Genomic DNA, 27,250 nt, shown 5'->3' on the forward strand with positions numbered 1-27,250 from the left:
AACCAGGAGCCTTTGCAGGAGGGACTGCTCTCCAAGTTTTCCCCTTTTTGTGGCCAGCGTGCCTACTTTAAACCAGCGCCACCGAAAAATGTGTTCATTGGATCTTGCTCGGTTGCTGCTTCAGCTACAACAAACGGGGCAGCGCTTCAGATCATCATGGGCGCTTTGGGATTTTATCAGAAGCCATGTCAAAGTGCTAATCTCTGTTTATATTGTGAATCGCACATTCCTGCTGAACAGATGTGGAAGTAGAAATACAAATACATTCTTTAACAGCAATAGGGTTAATCAAAGTAGGCCCATTACAAGAGTGAACCCCAGGAAACTGAAACGTATGTCTGCTGAACCTGATATAATTACCACACTACAAATCAACAGGAGTTCAAAAATAGGTTGAATTTTGAAAGAACAGTGAGTAGTTCAGAGCATAATTCATTGGAGATTGCAGTATTTAATTCGGTTGATAATTCAGTGGATAATCGAGTGCTTACTTCTTTGTATAATATAATGTGTCATTCGCTAGATAGTTGTGTGGTTAATACATTGGATATTTCAGAGTTGAATACTATAGATAACTAAAGGATAATTATTTGTATGTTTCAGTGTTTAATTCGATGGATAATTGTGTGGATAATTTTTTGGATATTTCTTGGTTCAATTCGGTGGATAATTGAGAGGATAATACTTTTGATATTTCAGTGTTTAAGTCGTTGGATAATTGAGAGGATAATACTTTGGATATTTCAGTATTTAATTCGATGGATAATTGAGAGGATAATACTTTTGATATTTCAGTGTTTAAGTCGATGGATAATTGAGAGGATAATACTTTGGATATTTCAGTATTTAATTCGATGGATAATTGAGCTGGTAATTCTTTAGATATTTCAGTGTTTATTCGGAGGATAATTGTGTGGATAATTATTTGGATATTTCAGTGTTTAATTCGATAGAAACTTGAGAGGATAATTATTGGATATTTCAGTGTTTAATTCTACAGAATATTGAGTGGTTAATCTTTTGGATATTGCAGTGCTTAATTCGATAAATAATTGAGTGGATAAATATTTGGATTGTTTAAATCGGTGGATAAATGAGTGGATTTTTCTTTCCATATATTTATATTACATTCACTAGATAATTGAGTGCATAATTCAGTTGGGAATTCTGTTGATAATTCAGTGCTTAATTCGGTGGATAATTTAATAAATAATTATTTTGATGATTCGGTTGATAGTCGTTTGGAAAATTCTTTGTATATTTCAATACTTAATTCGGTTGATATTTGAATCGATGTTTTCGATGACAATTATTTGACTCCTTCAGTGTTTCATGCGCTGGATAATTCAGTAGGTAATTATTTTATAATTTATGGGATAAATATATATGAAATCCATTAGAATGAATTTCTCGAAATTGCAGAACCAATGAAAGTTCTGTGGACATATCTGCTTGTCGTTCACATAATATTACTTCTCACTTTTCTAATTTAATCCCACTTTAAATCAAACTCAATTTTTCTTTGGTCTAACAACAGAAACCGCTGGAAAAGAATTTTCCAAACCACTATCAACCGAATCATCAAAATAATTATTTATTAAATTATCCACCGAATTAAGCACTGAATTATCAACAGAATTCCCAACTGAATTATGCACTCAATTATCTAGTGAATGTAATATAGATATATGGAAAGAAAAGGCCAGGCAACATCCGTGGAGAGAGAAATAGATTCAACATTTCAGGTCGATACCCTTCATCAGAACTGAGAAAGAAAGGCAGGAAATGAGATAGATTAAAAGGCCATTTGGTGGATGGGAAATGGGGGAGGGGATGAAAGAACAAAAGCGAAGTGAAGAGACATTAGGAGGTATTCAAGACGAGACGAGGTGGTAATAGGACAAGTGAAGAGACTAAAGACGGCTCTAGATGAAGTGTGAAATGCGCTGGCAGAATAAGAGACAGCTAGCATGTGGGAGAGAAAAAGGGGGAAGGCACAATCAAAGGCGTGGATTAAAAATATATAGAAAATTAATAGAGGCCGAGATTGTGATGTGAATTTGTTGAACTCGATATTGAGTCCGGGAGGCTGTAAACTGCCTATTCGGATGACGAGGTTTCTGTTGTTATTTCGGATTTCCAGCATCAGCAATATTTTACTATCGTTTTAATTCAGCCTGGTGGCGTAGTCTGGGGGGAGGTAGGGAATTCTGCTTCGAATTATCGCGTGTTTTATCCGCAGTTATTAAAACGTTGCTAAGTTAAGTCTCTGTGGTCAACATCAGCAACATATTTGATATCAGACAGACAGCAGTGCGGAGCCTAGGCCCAGCACCATATTCAGATCCTCCCCACAGGTGAATGTAAAAGGTTTCTCGGCTTCTATGTATGAAAACACGCCTATCCTCGTATCCGTGCCCAATATCTGCTCCTGGCTTCCCTCCAGTGGTCGCTATTCATGTCCTCTTGCTGCATCCTTACTATTATTGGGTCCACCTCTAACTATATCACAATGATTCAGCACTATCAACAACTCATTACTTCTTTCTCACTTATCTACCGTACAGCAAGCCCGATTTTAAACTGGAGGAAACACGTGTTCCAATTGTACCTTCTTCCTGCCACGTCCCCATTGCAGCTTTACACCTTCCGGTCCCCAATTCTCCTTCCCCAGGTGCAGTACTCATTGCACCATCACCATGCCGAGTCCCCATTGCAATTTCACCTACCCATACCCCATGTACCTTCCTCCTGCCCTGTTTCCATTGTACCTACACCCCGCAGGTTCCCCTTACATAGAATAGGATAACTTACAATTTTACAGCATAGAAACAGGCCATTCTGCCCAACAGATTTATATTCCACACGAGCCATCTCCCGCATTTCCTCATCTCACTCCACTAACACATCATTCTATTCATTTTTGACTCCTATAGTTATCCAACTGCCACTTACATGCATCTATGCAAAGTTCTGCAAATACTGCATGGCATAGAGTCATAGAGTCATAACGGCAACAGAGGAGGCCAGTCGGCTCATCGAGTGCGTGCCAGTTCTCTGTAGAGCAAGTCAGTCATTCCCATTCCCATCGGGGGTTGTCTTATGAAGAACATTTGAGCAGGTTGGGCCGATACTCATTGGAGTTTAGAATATTGAGAAATGATCTTATTGAAACTTATAATGACCCAGAAATTCGGGTCTCCACGGTTGAGTACGCACGGGGTACTCACCCGTGGGCCCAATCGAAGTGCCGTTTTCGTGTGTGCACTGCACATGCGCGGGAAAGCAGAACTTCCATTCCCCTGAAAGATGGGGTTAACAGGTGGAACGCGTGCGTGGGAGAGGCAGCGCGTGCACATTTAACTTACTATTTTTTCCAGGTTTCTCCGGGAAGGTAAGTCTCCAGAAATTAGACACGTAAAGTGCAGTCCTCAGGCCTGCTTTTAAAAAGGTAAGTGGTGCATTAATCAATGTTATAACATTTTTTCCACAGGTTTATTATTTTTAAATACTTCAAAGAAAGGTAAGCTTATTTTTAGCCCCGTTAGAAAATGTAATTAATTTTTTCAAAAATTTAAATTATTGTTTAAAATAGTTGTTTCATGTAATTTATAGTTATTTTAAAAATGCAATGTTTTTTTTTAATTTATTTGAAATTTTAGTTACGTTTTGGGGCTTATAGTATTTATAGGATTGACAGCTCTTCCTGTCAAACTTATGAATGAAGCATACCCTCCTACCATTGGCTCTCCATGGCCCACGTGATCCCAGGGGGTTGACTCGAACTAACTGCGCCCCTGGGATACACAAGCACTGCGCGCCGGCAGTTGGAGGAGGCACAGGATCGGAACACCACGCAGGCCCACATCTCAACGGCCGGCATGCTAGGTAAGTGCACGTCAGAGGCTTGCACCCGCGGGAAGCCACCAAACCGAATTTCTGGGCCAATATTCTAAGTGGGCTTGACAGGGTAGATGCACAGATAATGTTTCCTCGCGTGGGGGAATCTAGAACAAGGGTGGCATAGTTTCAAATTGGAGATGAGGAGGCATTTCTTCTCTCAGCGGGTCGTGAACCTTTGGAATTCTCTCCGTCAGACAGCTGTGGATGTTGGGTCATTGAATATATTCAAGGTGGAGATAGACAGAATTTTGAATTATAGGGGAATCAAGGGTTATGGGGAGCGGGCAGGGAATTGGATTCGAGGCCAAGATCAGATCAGTCATAGCCTTAATGAATTTTAACGAGTTCCACTTTCTAATATTTTATGCACTTTCTCCAGTGCTTCTATCCTCTTATTGGGCTAAGCAGATCATAACTGTTCACAGCACTCTAAGTGTGGTCTCTCCAAGGTTCAATATAAGTTTAACACATCTCCTCTGTTATTGCTTTCCATTCCTCTAGATATGAACTCCGTTGCTTTGACTGTACGCTTAATGGCTTCTTTCATCTCTTTGTGAATTTGTAGACCTAAATTCCTTATTTTCTTCCACCATTTGGACTCTTATTTTCCAAGTCTCATGTGCCCTACTTATTCCACCTACCAAAATACACAACCTCACATTATATTTACTGAAAATCAGTTATCATTTTCTCTCCATGATTCCATTTTGTTAATAACTTCCTGAATTTTGTCGCAAACATCCGCAGTGTTAACTATACCCCATAATTTGGTGTCATCCACAAATGTTGATATTATATTTCTGATTCCCAAGTCCTACCCACTACTGTAAATTGTAACCAATAGTGACCCCTGTGGAACACCACTTCCCACATTTCCCCAGTCTGAGCAACTACCTTTAACATCTACTCTCTGTTTTCTATTGAGCAGCCAGTTTTCTATCCATTCGGCCACTTTTCCACTGAGTCTACAGGCTCGTACCTTAGTCACGAGTCTACTATGGCGGTGGAAGCTCTTATAAATGTCTATTTATATTATATTCACTACCTTACCATTATCTACTCTGCTAGTTTTTCAAATAACGCAGTACGGTTGGTCAAGTAGGAGCTTCCCGTTTGAAATCCGTGCTGACTAGACTTTATTATGTTTCGGTTTCAAGAGAAATTTCTTTTTTATGTTTGAGCGAAGATTACTATACCTTTCCTCTCACCCTTGTTAAGCGCATTGGATGAAAGTTCTAAGAATGTTTACATATATTTATATACAGTGCCTCTGCTGTCTCTTCCTTAGCTTTGACTGTGAGTGGAAATAGTCCTTCCAGACACGGGATTTATCCTCTATACATATGTTTAGTTTATCATAAGAACATAAGAAAAAGTTGCAGGACTAGGCCATTAGGCCCCTCGAGCCTGCTCCAACATTCACTGAGTTCATGGCTGATCTTCTTCCTCAATTCCATGCATCGGCCTTATCGTCATATCGCTTGATGGCCTTACTAGTCTGAAATCTATCGACTCCTGTTTTTAATACGCCCAGTGACTGAGCCTCCACTTCCCTCTAGGGCAGACAATTCCAAAGATTCTCCACCCTCTGTGTGACGAAATGTCCTCTCATCTCAGTCCTGAATGGCCTTCCCTTTACCCTGAGGCTGTGCCCCAGGTCCTAGACTCCCCAGCCAAGGGATACATTCTCCCAGCATCCACCCTATCAAGCCCTGAAATCATTTTGTATGCTTCAATGAGATGCCTTCTCATTTTTCTAAATTCAAGCAAACACAGGCCTAGTTTACTCAATATCTTCTCATGCGACCGTCCTGCCATCCCAGGAATCAATCTCGTTAACCTTCCTTGCACTCCCTGTATGGCAATTATATCCTCCCTTAGGTAAGCAGAACAAAATTGTACACAATACTCCAGGTGCGGTCTCACTAATGCCCTATATAATTGGAGTAAGACGTCTTTACTCCTGTACGCAAATCGTTTTATAACGAAGGCCAGCATACCATTTGCCTTCCTAATAGCTTGCTGCAACTGCACATTCATTTCAGTGACACATGTACAAGGATACCCAAGTCCCTTTGAGCATCTACATTCCCCAATCTTTCACCACTTAGGAAATACTCTGCCTGTCTGATTTTTCTACCTTCAAATTTATCCACATTATAATCCATCTGCCCTGTTCTCGCCCTCTCACTGAACCTGTCGAGAGCCCCTTGAAGCCTCTTCACATCCTCTTCGCAACAGACACTGCCACCTAGCTTTGTGACATCAGTAAAATCTGGAAATGTGACATTTAGTCCCCTCATTTAAAACATTGACATAGAACGTGAATAGCTGGGGCCTAAGCACTGTCCTTGCGGTACCACTCTAGGCACAGCCTGCCATCCTGAAAAATACACGTTTTTCCCTACTCTTTGTTTTCTGTCTGTTAACCAATTCTTAATCAAGGCTAGTATATTTCCCCCAATTCCATGTGTCCAAATTTTGGTCACCAACCTCTTGTGTGTGACCTTATCGAAGCCTTCTGAAAATCCAAATACAACACATCAACCAGTTCTCCTTTGCCTGCTGCATTAGTTCCATCCTAAAAGAACTCCAATAAGTTTGTTAAACAGTATTTCCCTTTCATAAATCCATGTTGACTCTGCCCAATCTTACTATTCGTTTCTAAGTGCCCAGTTATTGCATCCTTTATAATATATTCCAGCATTTTCCCAACGACTAATGTGAGGCTAACAGGTCTGTAGTTCCCAGTATTCGCTCTCCGCACTTTCTTAAATAGAGGGGATACATTTGCTATCCTCAAACCTGCAGGAACCGTTCCTGAATCTATAAAATTTTGGAAGATGAAAAGCAATGCGTCCACTATCCCAATGGCCACCTCTTGCAAAACCCTGGGATGCAGGTCACCCATTCCTTGAGATTTATCGAATTTTAGTCCCATTAATTTTGCTACTACTGTTTTTTTTTACTAAAAATAATTTCTTAAAAATCCTTATTCTCGCCACAGCTTTCGTTTTCTCGTATTTATGGGAGATTTGTTGTGTCTTACTGCGTGAAGACAGAAACAAAGTATTTATTTAATTTCTCTCCCAATTCCTCATTCCCCATTATAAATTCTCCCGTCTCTGACTGTAAAAGACCTACATTTACTTTCGCCAGACTTTGCCTTTTTACATACCTAGAGAAGCATTTACAATCCGGTTTTACATTTTTGGCTAGTTTGTGCTCATATTACAGTTTCATTTTCTTTATCAAATTTTGGTCACCCATTGCAGATTTCTAAAAAATCCCAATTCTCAGGCTGACCCCTTTTTCTGGCAACTTTTTAAGCTTCCACCTTTGACTCAATACTAGTTCATTTTATTTTGTTTGCCTTGGTTGGATCACTCCTCCTTTTGGGTTTTTATGCCATAGAGAAATATATGTTTTTTTTCAAAATATGCATTATTACCTTGAATGTTAGCGATTGTATTTCCACCTTCATACCTTTTAGTATATTCTCCCAATCTACCATGCTCAACTTGTCCCACATTCCCTTGTAGTTTCCGTTGTTGAGACTGAAGAATTTAGTTTCAGATTGGACTACATCACTCTCAAACGTATTCCAATTCAATCATATTATGACCATTTGTCAGTAAAGGACACTTTAACACAAGATTATTGATTAGCCCTTTCACATTAACAATTCCAGATCCAGCAGAGTCTGTTCCCTGGTTGGTTCCTCCAAATACTGATCGAGGAAACCATCTTGCATGCATTCCAAGAATTCGTCCTTCACACCATTAGTGGTTTTTGATTTGTCCAGTCTATATGTACATTAAAGTCCACCATGATTGCAGTATTGCCCGTGTTACATGCACTTCTAATCAAAGACCTCGCTCCTGTCTATCTTAGAAGCCTTGGTATGCATTTTGAATTCCTCGGATAATTTCACGCCCACCATGTTTGTGGCCCTGGTAAAAACTGAGGTATAAGAACTGTTCAATTTATTTCATTTCACTGCTTTTATTTTAGAGTTTATCCTGTCCATTCCTAAGTGGCCATATCCCTATTTAACTATTCCTATGCTTATAGAATTCTGAAATATTTATTTTTATATTGATTGATAATTTAATTTTGTAATTCGACATTGATTTCCTAATTGTATATTGGCTTATTTCCGAACATCGTGTTCGCATTTGCCTTCCTCTCCATTATTGTCTCTGTAATGTACTCAATGTATACCTTTAGTTATTTTTTTCTCTTTAATCAGCCGGGCTCACTTTGTATTGGCACTTGACTTTCACCCCACAGTCCCAATTTCACCATCACTCTGCTCAGTCAACGTTGCACCTTCACCCAGCCAGTTCCCCATTGCATCTTCACCCAGCCTGTTCCCCATTGCACATTCATCCCACCGACTTCCATTGAACGTTCAGCCTGCCCAGTCCCTATTGCACCTTCAACCCGCCCAGTCACCATTGCACCTTCACGCAGTCCATTCTCGATTGCACGTTCACCCAGCCTGTACCGCATTGCACCTTCACCCTGTCCACTTTCAGTGAAAAATCAGACTGTCGAGTCCCTATTGCACCTTCTCCCAGCCCGATCCCCATTGCACCTTTGCCTAGTCCGTGCCCCACTGCACGTTCACCTAGCCCCTTCCCCATTGCACCTCCAACACGCCCACATCCATTGAACATTCACCCTGCCCAGACTCTCTTGCAACTTCACATCGCCCAGTTTCCATTGCACCTTCATCGAGACTGTTCTCCATTGCAGCTCCACTGCACATCATCCATTGGATATTCACCATGGCCAGTTCCACTGAATATTTACACTGCCCAGTCCCTATTGCACCTTCACCCCGCCCAGTTTAATTTGCAAATTCGCCCAGCCCACTTCCATTGCACCTTCAGCCTGCCCAGTCCCTAATACACCTTCACCCCGCCCAGTCCATATTGCTTTTGTAGTGGAAGGCACGGTCGCCAATGGTGGATCGATTGAAATCCAGGATTCCCAAGAGGCCAGAATTGGAGGAGGGCAGAAACGTCAGATGATTGAAGGTCTGGTACAAGTTACAGAGATAGGGAGGGGCGAGGCCAGGGTGAGATTTGAAAGCAAGAATGAGAATATTAAAATATAGACTTTGATGAACCGGGAGCAATTGTAGATCAGCGACCTCAGGGGGTGCTGGGTGAACGGGCCTTGCTGCGAGTTGGGATACAGGCAGCAGAGTTTTGGATGAGCTCAAGCATACGGAGGTTGGAAGATGATAGGGTTGCCAGGAGAGATTTGGAGTAATCAATCCTAGAGGCCACCGCAGCATGTATGAGTGGTTCAGCAGCAGTTGAGCTGAGGCAGTGGCTGAGTCGGGCGATGTTCCGGAGGTGGAAGTAGGCAGTCTTTGTGATGGAGAAGATATGTGGTCGGAAGCTCAACTCGGGGTCAATTACAATGCCAAGGTTGCGCACAGTCTGGTCCAGCCTCATAAATTTGCCACGGAGGGATGTAGTCGTTGGCTGGGAATGGAGTTTAAAGCAGGGACGAATACAATGACTTCGGTCTTCCCGATAATAGGTTGCAGGAAATTTTGCCTCATTCAATCTGACAAGCGGTGTGACAAAATGGGGACAAGTGCCGTGTTGGGAGAGGTGGTGTTGAGATGGAGCTGGGTGTCCCCGGCGTGCCTTTGAACAAGACGTTGTGTTTACAGATGATATCGCTGATGAGTAGCATGTAGATGATGATAAGATGGGGGCAGAGGTAACAGTGTTGGAGCGAGCACAGAAGCCGTTGCAGGCTATGGTTATATAGATAAGAATAGAGCCAGGCGTTTGCAGTCCCACCCAGCTGGACGACGCTGGAGAGGCGTTGGAGGTGGTTTGTCCAGACAAAGGCATGAGACAGGTCGGAGAGGAAGAGAGGGAATAGCTTACCACAGACACAGTTACATACAATACAAATTCTGACTTTGGTAAGGGCGATTTAGAAGTCGGGCAGGGGGCGATAGCTGATATGACGGGGTCTAAAATGGAATTCTGTGAAAGATGGGCACGGACTTGGGAGGAGACAGCACGAACAAGGACATGGTAATGAAAGGGATGTTGGAGATAGGGCGGTATTTGGCAAGGACACAGGCTTCAAGGATAGTTTTTGAGCAGTTGTTCATGACAGCATGTTTGAAGGGGAGGGGAGAGTATGTGAGGAGAGAGAACCATTAACAATATCAGCTAACATGCGGGCCAGGAAGTGAAGTTGGGTGGTCAGCAGTTTGGTGGGAATAGGAGCAAGTGAGCAGCAGGTGGGTCCCATAGACAAGTTGAGCTCGTAGAGGGCATGAGGGGAGCTAGGAGAGAAATTGGAGAAAGATGCGAGTTCAGCGATAGAGCAGATTGGAAGTAACAGAGCACACATCATATCCCATTCATCAGTGCAATAGCAACCTGAAACTCCACTCAAAATAACTGTAATAACGATGGATATAAAGTGTGTCTGAGTGGAAACAAATCTCACTGATCTGTGTATCTCTTGCAGGTAACTTGGCGGCGATTGTGATCCTGTCCCGAGGAAAGTGCGGTCTCTCCAAATGTATCACTCGCTACCTGGTGGCCATGGCAACGGCCGATCTCCTGGTTGTTTGTACGGATGTAATATTAAGCTGCATTGTTGAAATTTATTTCCCAGTTTCATTCTTGACGATTACCCCCGTGTGCTGTCTCAATACAGTCTTGCTTTGTGCAGCCACGGCGACCTCTGTCTGGTTCACAGTGGTTTTCACCTTCGATCGATTTGTGGCCATTTGTTGTCTGAAGCTGAAAACAAAATATTGCACCGAGAAAACGGCATCTGTTGTTATCGGGGTGGTGATTGCGCTTGGCTGTTTAATAAACATTCCGTGGTACTTTGTATTTGACCCTGAATATATAATGGAGAACGTACCCCGGGGTTGTGTCAGGAAACTGACCTTTTTTACTGCACCCACGTGGGCAGCATTTGACGTCTTTATTCTTACTTTAATCCCTTGTGTCCCATTCGTTCTGATTTTGTTGCTCAATGTTCTCTCCGCTAGACACATTTTAATGTCCAGTCGAGTCCGGAGGGGACTCCGGGGCCTCAGCAATGGAGAGAATCACAAGGATCCAGAGATGGAGAACCGAAGGAAATCCATCGTTTTGCTGTTCAGTATATCGGGCAGTTTTATTTTGCTATGGACGACCATTGTTGTTTATTCTCTATCTATCCGTACAACCACCATTCAGTATGATTATGATAATGACATTGAATCTGTGGGATTCATGCTTCAGGTTCTCAATTGCTGCACAAACACATTTATTTATGTGCTGACCCAGGGTAAATTCAGAGAGGAGCTAAAGAATGGGGTAAACTATCCACTGCATTTAATTGCAAAATTATTTAAATAATAGAAATAGCTGATGTCTATCCATACAATGTTTATCGGCCATTGCAATAAAGATCAAAACCTGTTTATTGGATCAATTGATATTGGTACAACATTTTAAGCAAAGTTGCAAATCGAAGGTTACTGTAATATATTCTCCTTAACAAACTGTGTTATGTAACGTCACATGTATGATTATAATATTAAATGTTTTCCTGTTATTAACTGTGAAAATTAAAATAAATGCTGACTGAACATGCCCAGCTGATTATTAATGTTACACAGGATGATTGATTGGGTGGATTTAGGGCCAGTTGGAAGGATGATGCAGCATATTGTATCATTGGAGCAACTGTTCCCATCAGAAGGGAACCATCGCACATCATCACCTGAATCATCTGTAACTAACACAATATAAGTGTAACTTTCAATCAACGGGAAATACCCAGATTGTCTCTTCTCAGCTAAATTTACCTCAACGGCTGATGTACTGCCTAAATGGACCTGAAAATCCTTCACCACCACTCAGCGTCACTCCCCCAGTAACCAGCCTGCTTCTCCTCAGAAAACCTTCATTAAATATTGAGACCGGGCGTATTCGCACCCCCTCAGCAGTACTCGTCTGTGGGTGACATCGCTGATGCTGCGACAGCTGAAAGAGCCAAGATAACCAATTCATTTCTGTAGTTAGGGCTACTGCGGGCATCGAAACATAAATTTAAATAATATTAAATTCATGGGTTGCTCGCGGCAATCTGGAAACGTATCGCCCATTTTCCATTTTCTCTCCAATGTAAGGAGGTCCAAGAATGTCATGACCCAGCTCCACAGAGGGTGACCTTGCTAGTGATTGCTATTTCCAGGAAGTTGTTCATGCGGGAATAATTTTACAGACCTTACCAGGCCAGCCAAATAAACTGGACACAAGTATGGCCCGTAAGAGTGCCGTGTAAATAGCATGATTGACAATTGGAGCCACTTTCCTCTCACTGCATCAAACAATATCTGAAATTTACTGTGATACGGCGTTCCACAATATCTTAGACATTTCATTCAGCAGCAATTCTTATTGTCTTAAGATCTGAACACTCTAAGACGCAGTTGAAGGCTCTTGTGACAGATATTCCCTTACCAATATATGATTTCACCCAATCAATGAAAGCGGTATGAAACCACAGTTGGAACATGTATGGTTTTGGAGCAGTTTCACTCGAGCAACTTTATTGTAACATGGGAACTAGCCTACAAGCAAAGACAAGGAAAAATTAACCTCAACCCCCATGGGTTCTGCTGTAACTATTCACCCACCAACTAATATTCCTGTACGATGACACCTAACTCTCTCTGAAATTCAACATTTAATATTTTGTCACCAGTTAAATGTATTCTGTTTTTCTATTCTTTATACCAAAGTGAATAACCTGACATTTGCTCACATTTTAGTACATCTGACAGTTTATTGTACAAACACGCAAACTGTGTATATCCCTTTGCAGGATCTGTGTATCCCCCTCACAATTGACTTTCCCACCTAGCTTTGCATCGGCATCAAATTGAATACTTTACAATAGGTTCCTTCATGTAAATCATTATTTATGATTGTATATATTTGTGGTCCAAGCACTAACCCTTGCGACACCCCACTAATAAGAGCCTGCCAACCGCAAAATGACCCGTTTTTCCCTTCTCTCTGTTTTCTGCCCGTTATCCAATCCTCTAACCATGCCAGTGTTTTACACCAACCTAATAAGCCTTTATCTTCCATAGCCATTTGTAAGTGGCACCTTGTGGAATGCTTTTTGGAAATCCAAATAATCTACATCCAGATAACCTGCTTCCTCTTCATCTACCCTTCCAGTTGCATCTCAATATACTCCAATAAATTTCCTTAACACGATTTCCCTTTCAAAAAACCATGTTGACTCTGCCTAAACATATTATGATTTTCTAAGTGCCCTGTTATCTCATCGTCAATAATGGTAAGCGGAAAAGTTATAAGCGTGATAGTTTTGAACAAATGCATATGGTTCGACTGGATCTGATTAAGCCTGTAAACAGAAAGCTGAATTTTGAGGCATTTGGCTCCCTCAAGTAAAACAGCAACTTTGAGTTGTAAGCATTTTTAAGTGTAATTTGAACGACTATTCAGTTGTACATTCAGGTACAGCAAACAATTAGAAAGGTAAGTGGCATGTTTGCCTTTAGTGCAATGGGGTCGAGTACAAGAGTAAGGAATTCTTACTACAATTGTACTACAGGGCTTTTGTGAGACCTCACCTGGAGTACTGCGCACGGGGTTGGTCTATTTAATACAGAAAGGGTATACTTGCCGTCAAGGCAGTGCAATGGCGGTTTAATAGATTGATCCATGCGATGGGAGGAATGTACTAAGGGGAGAGTTCAGTAGATTGAGCCTGAACTCTGTGTGGCAAGATGGATGCGGCGATGCTACTGACGCGGAATTAGGTGAACTTTGTTATAGAGTGACTATTGTGTATAACGCAGAACCTATGATCAGAGAGGTGCTGAGGGTCATTGGCAGCTAACGCCCAATGTAGGGATTGATATTGGTGATTAGGATACAATATTTGTGGCTGCGACTAAAGATGATGCATTTAGCCATGCCAATGTTTGTTTAGAGAAAATTATGGCTCATCCAAAACAGGATATTGGAAATGTAGTCCGACATCAAAGGGGGGGGGGAGTGGGTGGCGATAGAGGGGACAGAGGATTAAAACTGGTTTCGTCAACGTACATGTAACAGCTGATCACATATTTGGGAATGAAAGTTTCAATGGGAAGCAGGAGGATGAGGAAGAAGAGAGGGCTGGCATATGGAGAGTTAGAAAATAAACAACAATGGGCGTCCATAATAATATATAACAGCCAGATATACTGAAGAGCAAAACGATGGATTTCCTCCGATTTTCCATTTCTGGGTCTTTGCTCAACTGATTGCAGCGCGTAGAGAGGCAGAGGTAACACGGTAAAGAAAGTAAACACTGCAAGAGACGAATCAATATAGGTAAAGATGCAAAGGGTAAGTGATGTAGATGCTGAAATGGATAGTGAAACAAGAGAGAAAGAAGAATAGAGAGACAGAGCGAGAGAGGGAGAAATTATTGGGCAGACATACTGAGAAGGCAGAAAGAGAAACCGGCAAAAGATAAGATGGAGGAAAATAGAAAGAAAACAATATAATGAGGGAAATTACATGGACGAAAGCCATAAACAGTAAAGGCACATGTATATAAATTAAGAAAGCAGCACACATTCAGCACAACTTAAGAGAAAGATAGGAGTTTGTGAGCAAAAGGAAGCTGCGAGAAATTGTTGTACAAATGGAGACAGAAACTGAGAGAGGTAGAGGAAAGTTAAACAGGAATAATTGTCACACAGGGGAGTTATCAGCTTACATTCCCACTAATTTCTCCAGCTCTATTATTTTTACTATTACTAAGTTCCTTTAATTCCTCCTTCTCACAAGACACTTGGTTCCCTCGCATTTCTGGAAAGTTAACTGTGTCCTCTTCCATGAAGACAGAACCAAAGTATTTGTTTAATTGCACTGCCATTTCCTTGTTCTCCATTATAATTACTCCCATTTCTGAATGTAAGTGACGTACATTTGTCTTCACTAGTCTTTCTCTTTTTACAGACTTGCAGAAGTTTTACAATCCACCTTTATGTTCATTGCAAGTTTACTCTCATACTATATTTTTCCCCTCTTAATCAATCTCTTGACACATTTTTGCTGAACTCTAAGCTGCTTCCAATCCTCAGGCTTGCTAGATTTTCTGGCAACTTTATATGACTTCACTTTGGATTTAATAGAGTCCTTCATTTCTTTTGTAAGCCATGGCTGTGCCTCTTTTCCTTTTGTGCTTTTGCACCAGAAAGGAATGTATATCAGCTGCAATATCACTGTTTTCTGGTTGAGGGTCAGATGTCGTTGTAATGGCATTAATAGAGTAATACATAGAGTTACACAGCACAGATTGAGGCCCTTCAGCCCATCATGTCCGTGCCAGTCATCAAGCCCTGTCTATAATAATCCCATTTTCCAGCACCTGGTCCATAGCCTTGTATGCTATGGCGTTTCACGTGCTCATCTAAACGTTTCTTGAATGTTTAGAGTTCCTGCATCTACCAGCCTTTCAGGCAGTGATTTCCAGATTTCAACCAACCAGTGGGTGAAAATATTTTTCCTCAAATCCCCTCTGAACCTCCTGCCACTTACCCTAAATCTATGCTTGCTGGTTAACGACCACTCTAATAAGGGGGAACATTGTTTTATATCTACCCTATCTATGCCCCTCATAATTTTGTACACATCAACATGTCCCCCTCAGCCTTCTCTGCTCTAACGAAAACAACGCCAGCCTGTCCAATATCTCTTCATAGCTGAAGCTCTCCAGTCGAGGTAACATCCTAGTGAATCTCCTCTGCAACCTCTCCAATGCAGTCACATCCTTCCTATAGTGTGGTGACCAGAACTGCACATAGTATTCCAGCTGTGGCCGAACCAGCGTAAAGCTCCTTCATAACCTCCCTGCTCTTATAGGCTATGCCTTGGCTAATGAAGGCAAGTATCCCATATGCCATTTTAAAAACCTTATCTACCTGTCCTGCTGCCTTCAGGGATGCACCATGTACATGCACACCAAGGTCCATCTCATCCTCTGTTCTTCCTAGGGTCCTACTATTCATTGTGTATTCCCATGCCTTATTATTATTCTCAAAATGCATCACCTCACACGTTTCAGCGATAAATTCCATTTGCCACTGTTCTGCCCATCTAACCAACCCGCCTATATCGTCCTGTAGCCTGAGGCTTCCCTCCTCACTATTTACAACTCCACCAATTTTCGTTTCATTTGCGAACTTAATGATCATACCTCCTACCTTCATATCTTAATCATTAATGTACACAACAAATAGCAAAGTACCCAGCGCCAATCCCTGCAGTGCACCACTGGATACAGGCTTCCAGTCGCAAAAACAACCTTAGACCATCATCGACTGTCTCCTGCCACTAATCCAATTTTGGATGCAATGTGCCAAATCACCCTGGATCCCATGGTCTCTTATCTTCTTGAGCATTCTCCCATGTGGGACATTTTCAACAGCCTTGCTGAAGTTCATGTAGACTACATCAACTACACTACCCTCATTCACACACCTAGTCACACCCTCGATAAATGCAATCAAATTGTTAGACATGATCTCCCCCTGACAAAGCAATGCTGACTATCCTTGATTAACCCTTACCTCTCCAATTGGAGAATAATTCTGTCCCTCAGAATTTTTTCCAGTAATTACCCGACCACTGATGTTGGGCTCACTGGCCTGTAATTCCCTGGTTTATCCATACTAACTTTCTTGAACAATGGTTCTACGTCAGCTGTTCTCCAGTCCTCTGGCACCTCCCCTGTGGCCAGAGAGGTTCTGACCATTTATATCAGACCCCCTGCAATCTCCTCCCTTTACTCACACATCAGCCTGGAATACATCGCGTCAGGGCCTGGGGATTTATCCACTTTTATGTCTGCTTAAATGGCTAGCACCTCCTCCCTCTGAATACTCATTTGTTCAAGTATATCACAATCCCCCTGCCTAATTTCTATGCCTACATCACCCTTCTCCATAGTGAACACAGATGCAAAATATTCATTTAAAACCACAACTACATCTTCCGGCTCTCTACACAGATTGCCACTTTGGTCCCTAATGGGCCCTACTCTTTACCTGGTTATCCTCTTCCATTTAATATACTTATAAAAACACCTTGGGATTTTCCTTTATTTTGCCCGCCAGTGTTTTTTCATGCCCCCTCTTTGCTCTCCTTATTTCTTTTTTAAGTAGGCCCCTGTCTTTTCTATACTCCTCTAGAGCTTCCACTGTTTTTAGTCCTTTGTACCCACCAAAAGCCCCCCTTAATTCCTAATCCATTCTTATATATCGCTTGACAGCCAGGATTTATTTGGCTTTTTGAACCCACCCTTGACCTTTACGGGAACACGTTGGCGTTGTACTCTCCTTATTTCCTTTCTGAAAGACTCCCATTCCTCTGATGTGGATTGTCCTACAAGTAGCTGATATCAGTCCACTTTGGCCAGATCCTGCCTTTTCATATTAAAATCGGCCTTCCCCCAATTTATAATCTTTATTTCCGGTCCATGTTTCTGCTTTTCCATGACTACCTTGAATCTCACCGAATTATGGAAACTATCACCAAAATGCTCTCCTACTAACACTTCTACCACTTGCCCGGCTACATTCCCTAGATTTAGGTCCAGTTACCGCCCCCTCTCTTTGTGGACTTTCTACATGCTGGCTGAAAAAGCTCTCCTGGATGCACATTAAGAATTCCGCCCCTCTAAGCCTTTCACAGTCGGTCTATCCCAGTTAATATTGGGTAAGCTGAAATCCCCTACTATTATTGCCCTAATATTTCCACACTTCTCTGATATTTGCCTCCATATCTGTTCCTCTATCTCCCCCTGATTGTTTGGGGGCCTATAGTACACTCCCAGCAAAGTGCTGGCACCATTCTCGTTTGTAAGTTCTACCCATATGGCCACATTAGAGGAACCTGCTAAGATATCATCCCTCCATACAGCAGTAATTGACTCCTTGATTAATATTGTGACAAGCCCTCCTCTTTTACACACCCCTCTGTCTCGCCAGAAAATTCTATACCCTGGAATATTGAGCTGCCAGTCCTGCCCCTCCCTCAACCATGTCTCTGTGATAGCAACAATTTCCTACCCCCATGGTTGCACCAACACCTTCAATTTAGCTGCCTTGCTCACAAGACTCCTCGCCTTAATACAAATGACACCCAGCCTTGACATACACCCTTGTGCCATTACATATTTGCTCTGCCTTACAGGATGACTTGTTTTTTCCTCTATATTTGGCTGTGCAGCGACCCCTTCTATAGCTGCACTCCGTATCCCATCCTTCTGTCAAGTTATTTTAAACCACTCCCCAACAGTACTAGCAAACTTCCCCACAAGGATTTTGGTCCCGTTCCGGTTCAGGAGCATTCCTTCCGATTTGTTCAGGTCCCACCTTCCGCAGAAGCAGACCCAGTGATCAAGGAAACTTAAGCCCTCCCTCCTGCACCAACTCTTTAGCCACACATTCATCAGCTCTATCCTCCTATTCCTATACTCACTAGCACTTGGCACCGGGAGAAATCCAGAGATTACAAACTTTGAGGTCCTGCTTTTAATCTGCTACCTAGCTCCCTAAATTCTTATTGCAGTACCTCATCCCTCTTTCTACCCATGTCCTTGGTACCAATGTGAACCATGGCTTCCGATTTTCACCCTCCCCCTCAAGAGTGCCCTACAGCCGTTCAGTGATATCATTGACCCTGGCAGCAGGGAGGCAAAATACCATCCCGGAGTCACGTCTGCAGCCACAGAAATGTTTATCTGTTCCCCATACGTTCGAATGACCTATCAGTATTGCTCACCAAATCTTTTTCCTCCCCATCTGTGCAGCTGAGCCACTGCTAGTGCCACGGACTTGGCTCTTGCTGCATTCCCGAAGAACAATCTCCCCCATCAGTATCCAAAGCAGAAAATATGTTGGTGAGGGAGATGGACCCAAGGGACTCCTGCACTACCTTCCTAGTTATTTTACTCTGTCTGGCGGTCACCCATTCCCTGTCTGCCTGTGCACTGTTTATCTGCGGTGTGACCACCTCGTTAAACATGTTATCCACGAAGATCTCAGCTTTGCGGATGCTCCGCAGTGACCCCAGCCACAGCTCCAGATCCGAAAGGCGGATTTCGACTAGCTGCAGCTGGAGACACTTCCTGCACACATGTTCGCCCTGGACACAGAAAGTGTCCCTGACTTCCCACATAGCACAGGAGGAGCACTCCACACTGCCGAGCTGCCCTGCCATGCCCTACTCTTAATTTACTCCCTTTACTTTCTTTAAATTAAAGAATAATGGCCCAGTAATTCGGGTCCCAACACGTGAGTATGGACGGAGTACCCACGCGTGGACCCGATGGAAGTGCCAGTTTCTTTCATGCATAGCGCATGCATGGGAAACCGGCATTTCCGGACCTCTGAACGAACGTGTGCACAAGGGAGTCTCTGCGTGCGCTTTGCACTTACGTTTTTTTTTACAGATTTTTCCGTGCGGGTAAGTCTTTAGATTTTAGAAATGTAAAAATTGGGCATAAGGACTGCATTTCAAAAGGTAAGTGGTCCAATAATTAAAGTTTAAATTTTTTTTCCACAATTTTATTATTTTAGTAGAATTTACAGTAAGATAAGTTTATTTTTGGACCAGATATCGTGAAAAAAAATGTTTTCCGAAATTTGAATAATTGTTTAAAATAGTTTTTTAATGTTATTAATAGTTCATTTAATTAGTGGGATTTTTTTAACTTTTATTTTAAGTTTAAGTACTGTTTTGGGCGCCCGGAGTTTTCATGAGTTTGACAGTTCTTACTATCAAACTCATGAATGAACTTTTGCAACCTCCGATTAGTTGCCCAGTACTCACGTGATCCCAGCTGGCTCATCGAACTAACTACGTCGCTGTATCACGCTAGCACAGCGCGCCGGGACCTGGACCGGGCCACAGACGCTTCCACACAGGCCGAGGTCTGAAATGTCGGCATGCTAGGTAAGTGTAGTTCGGGGGCTTGCACCCGCGGGAAGCCCCCGACCCTAATTTCTGGGCCATTAATTACACTAGGGACCTTATATTATTTAAACACTACTTATTCTAAACTATAGACCTTACTTTTACTTTAACGACTGGAATGTACATTTAGTCACCAGGTCCTACTTAGCAATCAGCTCCTTCCATGGTTGTGAGGTCATTTTAGTGGTTTTGCAGTTGTTGTTTGACTGCTCCTGCTCTCGAGCTCTTTACTTGGTGTAAAGTAAGAACCAATTCCTACAGGGTGAAAAGTTAGGAAAAGCAAAGGCGAAGCAAGGGAACTCCTCCTCCCACTCCTCACCTAACTCCCTGATTCACTCAACTCGCACTACTCTGTTTAAAACACACTCAGTTCAAAATCGCACTGCACAGCCTGTTTTTAGATGTGAATTAACTTAATTGTATAAACAATTTGTTCTAAATTAACATCATACCTACACAGTCATAAGGACATTTCTGTGGCCGATTATCTCCGTTCGGGAGCATGCGGCATTGAATCCTTAAGCAATCGTTTCAAACATAGTCATAGAATCATAAAGGCACAGATGGAGGTCATTCGGCCCATTGCGTCCTTGCCGGCTGTCTATAGAGAAATCCAGTCAGTGCTATTCCCCCGCTCTTACCCCGTAGCCCTGCAACTTTAATTCCCTCAAATGCCTATCCAGTCTCCGTTAGAAACATTTGAGTGTCTCCACTTCCAGCCTCTTCTAACGGCAGCGACTTCCAGATCATCACCACTCGCTCAATCAAAACGTTTTTCCGCACATCCCACCTGTATCTTTTGCCCAAAAGGTTAAATCTGTGTCCCCTAGTCATTGTAACTTCAGCTGTTGGGAAGAGCCTTTCCCCGTGTAGCCAAGGCAAACCTGTCATAATCACCTCTATCAAGTCACACCTCAACCTCCTTTGCTGTAATGATAAAAATCCAGCTTCTCCAACCTGTCCTTGTAACTAAGATCCCCCATCACCGTTAAATCTCCTCTGCACCCTCTCAAGTGTCTTCACATCCTTCTGAGAAACATACAAACAAAGAAACATAGAAGATAGGAGCAGGAGTAGGACATACGGCCCCTCGAGCCTGTCCCACCATTTAATGAGATCATGGCTGATCATCCAAATTCAGAACCTGGTCCCTGCTTTCTGTAATATCCCTTGATCCCTTTAGCCTTAAGAAATATATCTAGCTCCTTCTTGAATATATTTAATAATTTTGCCACATCTGCCTTCTCTGGTAGAGAATTCCACAGGTTTACCACTCTCTGGGTGAAGAAATTCCTCCTCATCTCAGTCCTAAATGGCTTACCCCTTATCCTTAGACTGTAAACCCTGGTTCTGGACTCCTGCACCAACGGGAACACCCTTCCTGCATCTCGTCTGTCTAGTCCTGTTAGAATTCTATAAGTTTCAATGGATCCCCCCTTATTATTCGAAACTCCAGCGAATATAAGCCTCATTGACCCAATCTCTATTCATACGTCATTCCGGCCATCCCAGGTATCAGTCTGGTGAATCTTTGCTGCACTCCCTCCATGGCAAGAACATCCTTCCTCAGATAAGGCGACGGAAACTGCACACATTACTCAAGGTGTGGTCTCACCAAGACCCTGTACAACTGCAGCAAGACACCCTTACTCCTTTACTCGAATCCTCTCGCTGTGAAGGCCAACATACCAGTTGCCTTCTTAACCGCCTGCTGCACCTGCATGCTTACCTTCAGCGACTGGTGCACAAGGACACCCAAGTCTCCTTGTACTTCCCCTTTTCCGAATCTGTTGCCTTTCAGATAATAATCTGTCTTCCTGTTCTTGTCACCAATGTTGATAACCTCACATTTACCCACATTGTACTGCATCTGACATGCATCTGCCCAATCACCCAACCTGTCCATATCATACTGGAGTTTCACTGCATCCTCCTCAAAGCACACTCCCCCACCCAGCTTTGTGTCGTCTGCAAACGTGCAGATATTACAGCTAGTTCCCTCGGCTAGATCATTAATGTATATTGTGAACAGCTGTGGTCCTAGCACCGATCCCTGTGGTACCCGACTAATCACTGCCTGCCACTGGGAAAAAGACCCGTTTATTCCAACTCTTTGCTTCCTGTCTGTCAACCGGTTCTCTATTCAATTCAATACATTCCCCCCAATGCCATGTGCTTTAAATTAGCAAGCTGCTCTCTTATGCGGGACCTTATCGAAAGCCTTCTGTTAGTCCAAATGCACCACATCCACTGGTTCTCCCTTATATATTCAATGGATACATCCTCAAAAAATTCCAGTAGATTATTCAAGCATGATTAACCTTTTGTAAACCCATGTTGACTTTGTCCGATCCTGTCACTATTTTACAAGTGCTCTGCTATTACATCTTTTATAATGGACTCTAGCATTTTCCCCAATACCGATGTCAGGCTTACCGATCTATAATTCCCCGTTTTCTCGCTACCACCTTTCTTATAGTGGGGTTAATTTAGCTGCCATCCAATCTATGGGGACTATTCCAGTGTCTATAGAATTTTGGAAGATGACCAGCAATGCATCTACTATTTCTAGGGCCACTTCTGTAAGTAGCCTAGGATGTAGATTATCCAGCCCTGGGGATTTATCGGCCTTAAATGCCGTCAATTTCCCTAACACAATTTCCCTAAAAATACTGATTTCATTGAATTCCACCCTCTCATTCAAACCTATGTTCCCCGACATCTCTGGAAGGTTATTTGTGTCCTCCTTTGTGAAGACAGAACCAAAGTATGTATTTAATTGTTTCGCCATTTCTTTGTTCCCCAGTATAAATTCCACTGATTCTGAGTGCAAGGGACCTATGCTTCACTTCACCAATCTTTTGCCCTTCACATATCTATAAAGACTTTTCCAGTGCGTTTTGATGTTCCCTGCAAGCTTACTCTCATATTATATTTTACCCCTATTAATTAATCCCTTTGTCTGCCTCATAACATCGTAGTTTCCTTTATTTAAATTCAGGACTCTAGTCTCTGATTCAACTACTTCACTCTCCACCTTAATGAAGAATTCTATCATATTACGATCGCTCCTCCCCAGGGGGCCGGACACAACACCATTGCTAATTAATCCGTTCTCATTACATAATACCCAGTCTAAGATGGTCTGATCTCTAGTTGTTTCCTCGACAAATTGGTCCAGGAAACCATCCCGTATACAGTCTACTATTTCCTCGTCCATAGTATTGTTACTAATTTGGTTAGCCCAATCTAAGTGTAGATTAAAGTCACCCATGATAACTGCTGTGCCCTTATTCCACGCTTCTCTAATTTCCCGTTTAATGTCAGCCCCAAACTCAGTATTACTTTTTGGGTGTTTGTATACAACTCCCACTATCTTTTTCTGCCCCTAGGTAAGTGTCAGCTCTAACCCTACGGGTACCACATAATTAGTGCTAATATCCATCCTTGCTATTGTGTTAATCTCCTCTTTTAAATGTGGTGACCACAACTGAACGCAATACTCCCGTTATGGCATAACCAGTGCTTTATAAACGTTCATCATAACTTCAGTACTTTTGTACTCAATACCTTTATTTATGAAGCCCAATATCCCATATGCTTTGCTAACCACACTCCTAATATGTCCTGCCACCTTCAGGGACGTATGCACATTAATTCCCAGGTCCCTCTCTCCCTGCACACTCTTTAAAACTGTGCCATGAAGTGTATATTGCCCCTCCCTGTTATTTCTGCCAAAATGCATCACCTCATACTTCTCTGTATTAAATTCCATCTGCCACTTGTCTTCCCATTTTGCTAGCCTATCTATGTCATGTTGCAGTCTATTGGTATCATCCCCACTGTTTGTCACCCACCCCCAAGTTTGGTGTCATCAGCAATTTTAGAAATTCTACTCTGTGTACAAATATGCAGGTCATTTAAACATTTCAAAAAAGCAGTGGCCCCAACACAGACACTTGCGAAACACCACTGTCTACGATTCTCCAGTCTGCAAGGCAACCATTTACCACAACACGATGTTTTCTGTCCTTAAGCCAATTCCATATCTAACTTGCCTATTCCATGTGGCGCAATGTTGGTACCCAGCCTTCTATGTGGTAATTTGTCAAATGCCTTCCTAAAATCCATGTAGACAACATCCATTGCATTCCCTTCATCAATCCGCCCTGTTACTTTAGCAGAAATTTGAATTGAATTAGTCAAACACGATCTGCCTTTTACAAATTCGTGGTGGCTCTACTTCACTAATTTAAAGCTCCCAAGTGCCCGTTAATTTTTCCCTTGATTACAGTGCACTTGCTCGGCACCCCATCCACTAGTTTAAACATCCACTTTTCATGAGGGCAGCAAGTTGTTCCATCATCTGAGGCTCCAGCAGCATTGAATTGGCCCGGTGCTGCTCTTCATCAACCCGGACTCCTCAACATCTCAGCTCACAGCAGCCGCTGGCTGACGGGATCGTGTGTATTCACAATGCAGAGCGAGCAGTCACAGCTCTTGTTCCTGTTTGACTCCCTGTCGTTCTTCCACCTCACTTTCTGTTTCGGACATCGGATTTTGGTCTGGTCACAAAACCTTCACAATTGCTGCTTTGCTGCAGTTTCTTTTAATGTTTACAGGGGAGATGAGCAGAAACTTAACGAAAGGAAGTCGGCAGCAGCATCTGAACAGTTTGCTCCAGATCTCGGTAACACCTCGTAGGGAGCTACAGGGTTACAACGGGATTAGTCTGATTGATAGTGGACTGACTAAAGGGAACTGATGTGAGATAGAAACGAGGATCCTCAGAAACTGATCCTAGTCAACAAGTGCAATGTACATGCTATATGTGAGGATAAGCATTCAGACTGTCAGTGAAAACTTTTGTTCTCCTTATCTAAGGGAAAATACACGTGCCTTAGAGGGAGTGCAAACACAGCTTCACCAGACTGATTGCTGGGATAGGGGGATTGTACTATTAATATATGTTGAGTAGACTAGGCCTATATTCTCTCGAAACATATACAATTCTTACAGGGCTCGACAGGCTAGATGCAGCGAGAATGTTTCATTTGGCTGCAGTGTATAGAACCAGCGGTCACAGTTTGAGAATAAGGGGACGGCCATTTAAGACTGGGAAGAGGAGAAATTTCTTCACTCAGACGGTGGTGTATCTTTGCAATTAATCACCCCAGGGGACTGTGGATGCTCAATCCTTGAGTAAATTCAAGACAGAGATCGATAGAATTTTGGATATTAAAGGAATTGATGGAATTGGGATAGTGCAGGAAAGTGGAGTTGGGGTAGAAGATGAACCATGATCTTATTCAATGGAGGAGCAGGCTCGAGGGTCCAAATGGCCTACTCCTGCTCCTATTTCTTATATGTTCTTAGAAGGATAGTTATGGGACAAATAGTGGGCTGTGGGTTTAAATTGGATTGTTCTTTCAAAGAGACGGCACTCTCACAACGGAGCCAAATGCCCCTGCTGTGATGTAAGATTCTATGATTATATGTTGTTATCTCTTCATAATGATAAAGGCCTCTCTGAGGTCTCCTCTTAGTCTCCTTTTTCCCTGAGGGGGGAGCCCAAGGAGTCCCCATGTCTTCCTGCTCAATGCCCCTTTCACACTTCTGTGCTGAGCCCTGGTTTCTTCTCTTCACCCACAGTTGTATTAGGTGCACATATTCAGTACATACTTGGAGCAAAAAAGGAGCTTATTTTAAGTCCAGCAAATGAATGTTGGCATTGAGAAAGTAAGGAACTCAGTCCTTCTATCCTTGATGTCATTAGCTTGGTGCCCCGGACATGTAGCTCAGTGGTATGCGAGCCTAAGTTGCATCTCCAAGCATTTTCTTTAACCACAGTTGCTGAATGTTGCTTTATGAGGGCAGCAGGTTACAACAGCTGAGGCTCCAGAAACATTCAGTGGGCCGAAGCTGCTCTTCACCCACAGTCACAGACTGGCCAGATTGTGTGACGTCACAATGCTGAGCGAGCAGCCACAGCTCCAGTTCCTGTTTGACGCCCTGTGGTTCTTCCATCTCACTTGCTGATTCAAAGATCGGATGTCAGCTTGGAAACTAAACCTTGGTCATTGCATTTATGCCACAGACCTGTTTTTGAAATATTCAAAGAGGAGCAGAAACCTTGAGAACAGAAAAGTATTTAAAAGCTGTGAGCCATCAGTATCGCTGGGCAGCTGGCTCTCTGTCAGAGAAAATAGAGATTATATTTTCATAATTACAGTCATAATGTGCTTGGAGAGACTAAAAATTATAACACGTGACCTTGATACATTCAAAGCATGCGCTCTACCACTGAGCTACATCCACACTGACAGCTAAGCACGCAAACCTTGGACAGAGAGAGGAGCGCTGCTGTCCAAGGGCTGCTGTTTGCTTCTTTGAGCGCCTCTCCCACAGACTCATCACCTCCAAACATTTAATTATATCGGAGCAGGAGTTAATCTCAGGCTCCCAGAAACAGCTCAGTTCAATGGGTAGTGCCTGAATATGTGATGGTGTCCACGGTGAGCGAGCAGCCCCTCTTGTTCCTCATTGGCTGCCGATGATTGGTCCTCCCACTTTCTGAATCACAGTTCAGATTTCAGCCCAATCTTCAGTTCTCACTTTTACAAAGCGCTGACCGCTGGTCCACACAACGTTTGTAATTTTATCTTTGGGAGCTAGTGTATCATGAGTGATATAGGTTTACCCGCCCGTTAGTGGAGATGTGTGGACGTGAAAGAGGGCGGAAAGTATGTTTTGTGGGGGCTTTAGTAAGCGCAAGGTATTTCCACCCTGTTAAAGTCGAAAGAAAAAATAAAGTCTTCCATTTCACGAACTCAGGAAACACTGTAGAGCAAATGAAGTACGTTTGAGGAGCAATCACTGTTGCAATGTCAGAAATGCGGCATCCAATTTGTGCACAGCAATGTCCCACGAAGTGCAATGCGAGGAACAGTACCTCATCTTCCGATTAGGCACTTTGCAGCCTTCCGGACTCAATATCGAGTTCAACAATTTCAGATCATAACCTCGTCCCCTATTACTTTTTTACATATAATTTTTTCCACCCGTTTGTTTTGGGTCTTCCTTCCCACCCGCATTTCCTTCTGTTTCTCCCTCTCACCTGGCAGCTGTCTCTTGCCTGCTAGTTCACTTCACATCTAATCTCAGCTGTCTTTTGTCTCCACCAGCCTATAACCATCTCATTTGCTTTCGAATACCTTTTATTGTCTCTTTTACTTCTTTTGTCGATCGCAGTCCTGCCTTCGATCGATTTTATTTTCTTTCCAATT

At 42.7% G+C, this 27,250-nt stretch overlaps 1 protein-coding gene across 1 annotated transcript; it reads left to right on the forward strand.

Annotated features, from left to right (window-relative positions):
* Positions 1-3,881: 3,881 nt before the first annotated feature.
* LOC147087107 (putative G protein-coupled receptor 139) lies at positions 3,882-11,529 on the forward strand. The gene is made up of 2 exons (XM_085978047.1): positions 3,882-3,888; positions 10,420-11,529. The coding sequence occupies exons 1-2, from the start codon at positions 3,882-3,884 to the stop codon at positions 11,304-11,306; spliced, it is 894 nt and encodes a 297-aa protein (XP_085834173.1). The 3' UTR covers positions 11,307-11,529.
* Positions 11,530-27,250: the final 15,721 nt, after the last annotated feature.

Source organism: Somniosus microcephalus, unplaced genomic scaffold, assembly GCF_052327205.1.
Source record: "Somniosus microcephalus isolate GS21.2 unplaced genomic scaffold, FLI_Smic_1.0 unresolved_chr6, whole genome shotgun sequence".
In the NCBI taxonomy this organism is placed as follows: domain Eukaryota; kingdom Metazoa; phylum Chordata; class Chondrichthyes; order Squaliformes; family Somniosidae; genus Somniosus; species Somniosus microcephalus.